At 35.6% G+C, this 4,199-nt stretch overlaps 1 protein-coding gene across 1 annotated transcript in view; it reads left to right on the top strand.

Annotated features, from left to right (window-relative positions):
- Positions 1 to 2,030, top strand: part of NFXL1 (nuclear transcription factor, X-box binding like 1) — a 54,038-nt gene extending 52,008 nt beyond the window's left edge. The window contains exon 23 of the mRNA XM_007450970.1: positions 893 to 2,030. Within this exon, the coding sequence (XP_007451032.1) occupies positions 893 to 1,066 (174 nt within the window). The 3' untranslated portion in view covers positions 1,067 to 2,030. The remainder of the gene's footprint in view (positions 1 to 892) is intronic.
- Positions 2,031 to 4,199: the final 2,169 nt, after the last annotated feature.

The raw sequence follows: 4,199 nt of genomic DNA on the forward strand, positions 1-4,199 counted from the left end.
CCCGTGTCCCCTGCATCGGCAGGCGGACTCTCAACCACTGCGCCACCACGGAAGCCCTAGTTATCCTTTTTTAGAACGAGTTTTTTATATAATTCTACTTTCTAAAAGAGTCATTTTGATTTAAAGCAGGAAGCATTTTTCCCCTGAAGAATTTTTACTCTGTGTTTTGAAATGTATTTGACAGAGAGGAATCAATTTCCAGCAGCTTTTTTCTCCTCACTCACTTGAATTTCTTCCATACAAGCCAGTAATGTTTATTATACCAGCATTGTATTAAAACTAGAATTATAGGTATCTTTATTCTAATGGGTTATCTGTTAGCACTTACTAGAAGCTCTATATTATAGAGCCCCATTAATTATAGGTTAATGGTGTTGTTGTATAAAACTAATGTCTAGGGGCTTCCCTGGTGGCACAGTGGTTGAGAGTCCGCCTGCTGATGCAGGGGATGCGGGTTCGTGCCCCAGTCCGGGAAGATCCCACATGCCGCGGAGCGGCTGGGTCCGTGAGCCATGGCCGCTGAGCCTGCGCGTCCGGAGCCTGTGCTCCGCAACGGGAGAGGCCATAACAGTGAGAGGCCCGTGCACCGCAAAAACAAAAACAAAAACAAAAACTAATGTCTATATTTTAAATCAGATGTTTCTGTATTTAGTATCAAAGGCAGGCCTTCAATCTGAAATAATCTTTCACTACTCCCTAGTTCCCTTTCTGCTTACCTAAGTTTGTTGAATACAATCAGTAGTGGAAAGATGTTTTTTTAAAAAATCAAATCAATATGTTTATTGTATACCATTACTATTAAAACATTTCTCAAATTTATTTTTATCTAAGTGGAAAATTTTAAATCAATGTGTGTATTGAATTTAATAAAAATGATACTGTTTTGATTTAGGCCGAACTGGAGGCTTTTGAAAACAGACTGAAGGGTCGTCGGAAGAAGAACAGAAAGAGAGATGAAGTGGCAGTTGAGCTAACTCTGTGGCAAAAATATAAATATTATCTCTTTCCAGTGTGTGCAGTTGTGGTTTTAGTGTTTGCATGGTACATAGCCCATGGTGTGGATTAAAAAATGTTTGATCTCTTAATATACCTCAGATTAGATTTCAATAAGTTGTTAAATTTGGAATATTAGAAAGTGAATGTTGTAGAACATGATATATATTCACATTCATCTCTCTATTCTCTTCCAGCGGTTGTTAGAAGGACAGAATGTTAAGCTTTATCTTAATTAGCATACTAGAAGTGGCAATAGTAAAAGCATGACTGAAATTGTAAAACATTTCATAAGGCATAGCCAGTGGCAGGGTAACATGTTAGTTGTTCATTGTGCTTCCTTCTATTAACATAACTGTTTCATTTACTATTTAGAGCCATCTTTTTTGGGGGGGCAAAATTAAGATGAAACTGAGCCGTATGTGTAGTAAGAGGAATATTTCACAATGTTTTGGTTACTTATTAAAAGGTACTTTTCCTGATCATGTAACTTTGTACTTTTTAAAATATATATATCCTCTAAAAGACCTCATAAATTATAACATGAAGCTATATAATTAGACTTCAGAAATTGGTTTATTAGTGAGGAATTTTTATCAGTTATTGAAGTAAAATTTTATGTAGTATGTCACTCAGAGGAAAATATAATTGTTTTCAAAAAATGCTAGGCTAGATTCCTCACATGTGGCTATGTCTTGTATAAGAAACTTTTAACTGAAGTTGACGTGTTTTGTAAAACTTGTATGTGTTTTTTCAAAGTAATAATAAAAAGTAATAATAAAAGAAAAACTAATATTTATGAGCAATATATGCTGAGCACAGGCTTACGAGCTTTATGTACTTTATTCTCATTTCTTCTTACCACAATCGTATAAGTAGATTTTTTTCAGCTGGAAATAATAAGTTCTTATGAAAACAAGCTGATAGAGAAATATCAGTAAGCCAAATCTGTTTGAATTGTAAGTCATTTTAAATGGTTTTGCTATTTAATTTTTGTATAATTGTTTTCATTAAAATTTTTCATACCAGATTTTTAATCTAGAATATTTACTATTTAAAATATTCAGGAACCTATAATTTTATCAAGGTATAAAACTCTAATGCTTGATGTAAAACATAGTAATTGATAGGTACTAAAAAGTGGTAGAAGTGGTAAAAGTACAAAGAAAGATTTTAAAATTTTGCTTTCTTTAACTCAATTTCTTTAATGTTATGTTCCTTAATCAAGTATTAGCTGGTATCTAAAGTGGAAGGGCAGTCGTTCCTTTCTTTATGGTGTTTTTGTTTTAATTTTAGATTTCTTTTTTACCTTTCCCAATGTTAGAGTTACTGGGTTGGTGTTTCAGAAGCTCTTAACTAGAGCTGTTATACTCAAGTCATTACCTTACTGTACTCTAAAATGAATGTTAGGTGTCCATGTAGTAAGCTCTTTTCATGTATTTCAAAATCTTGGCCTAATAAATAAACCTGAAGCCTAGTTCATGCCTCTTTGTTGGGCTTGTGTTCTTGCTAAGTTTTCTTTCTGATTTGTGTGGAAGAATCTAGTGAGTGGAAGAGGGAGATTGAGTGAGTGATAAATGAAGCAGTTTGCTGTTTTTTATTTGCTTGGCTAGTAGCTCAGAGCTTAATTAATTAACCCAAAGTTGCCCAACTATTCATTCATTTATTCAGTCAACATATGCCTTTACTGCGTGCCAGGAACCTTCTAGGTACTGGAGATAATGGTGATCCTTTCAGGGACCTGCTAAGGCGTGGAAGAGAGCAGGCAGGAAATAGATACACAATAAAATGAACATGATTTCATGTATGATAAGTGGTGTTAAAAAATGAGAGAAATGTTACAGAAAGTGATGAAAGAGGGGGGTGAAAAGGCACTGGCTAGTTTAGATTGGGAAAGTCCCTCTGAGATGGGGACATTTGAAGATCTGAGGGAAAAGTCTGTGAGGGAGAGAAATCAGCGAGTACAAAGTCACTAAGTTGGGAGATGCTTGGCAGAGCTGAGGAACAGACAGAAGGGCTGGTGTGGCTGGAGCTGAGTGAGTGACGGGGAGAGAGCGCCCAGGGCCAGTTCACAGTGTGCTTGATAGACCATGCTGTGGAATGGGGGTTTATTTCTAGTTGCCGTGGGCAGCACTGGAAGGTTTTAAGTGGGGAATAGTTGTTGGTCATTGTTCTTTTAAGATAACTGTCTTCTGGCTGCTGTGTGGAGAGAAGACTCTTAAGGAATCAAGCGTAAAATCTCCTGCATAAGTCTGATACATGATTTTCATGTTAATTGTAAATCTAAATTCCCTCTTGCAGGGGAGACATATCCTAGATCACTTTGCTTTTTCTTTAAGAACTGATGTTGCACTTAAACATTCCCCCTTAAAGCTCAAACAGCACAAGTCATTTTCACTTTTGAAATTGAAATTTTTTATAATGGAATTGCATGGCGAAAGGCTATGTAACAATCTTGCATTTTAAGACAAATACTCTTTTATTTCTGTTAAACTGAATATACAATTATTGTTCCCTAGGCAACCAACTTTTGCTTATAACTACAATTTCACGTTAACAAAAAACACAAGACGGTGAAAAGACAACTTTGATTGTGTAAATCTAATTACAATAATAAATAAAATAATTAAAAAAAAAAAAAGGAGATGAGTGGGAGGCAGCCCAGGGTGGAGGTGCTGTTGGTGCTTCGACTCAGTGGTTCGGGCCTGCAGTTCCCTCGGTTCCCCACTGCCCTGAGGGAGTGGCCTGAGGACACTGCGGAAATTGCTGCACAATGAGTGGAGTGGGGAGGAAATAAATAATTTCTTTAAGGTCAAAATGAAATGAAATCTTGTTTAAATGCTTAACGTTAATTTGTTTTGAGGGAAATAAAGCGGTACATGTTGACTTTTTTGCTTCAGTCTAAGCCAGTTAGAGAAGGAATGGAAGAGTTACCAAATATCCACTCACAATGACATAGACAACAATGTGAATGTGATGGCCTTATTTTCCTATTTACTGTGTGTCATTATAAAAGTTTATTAGCTTACTGTTTGAAATTTGTGGAATATTTATATTGAAATCTTTTAGTATTTTTCAGTTTAAACACTTTTAGGGATTGACCAACACCTATGTGCTTGTATTTCAGTTAATTTCACTATTCAGGTCTAAATTAAAATCAGATAATTTCAAATAAATTGGTGTAATCTTTGCTGAAATTGCCAAAG

This window comes from Lipotes vexillifer, unplaced genomic scaffold, assembly GCF_000442215.2.
Source record: "Lipotes vexillifer unplaced genomic scaffold, Lipotes_vexillifer_v1.1 scaffold404, whole genome shotgun sequence".
Classification (NCBI taxonomy): Eukaryota; Metazoa; Chordata; class Mammalia; order Artiodactyla; family Lipotidae; genus Lipotes; species Lipotes vexillifer.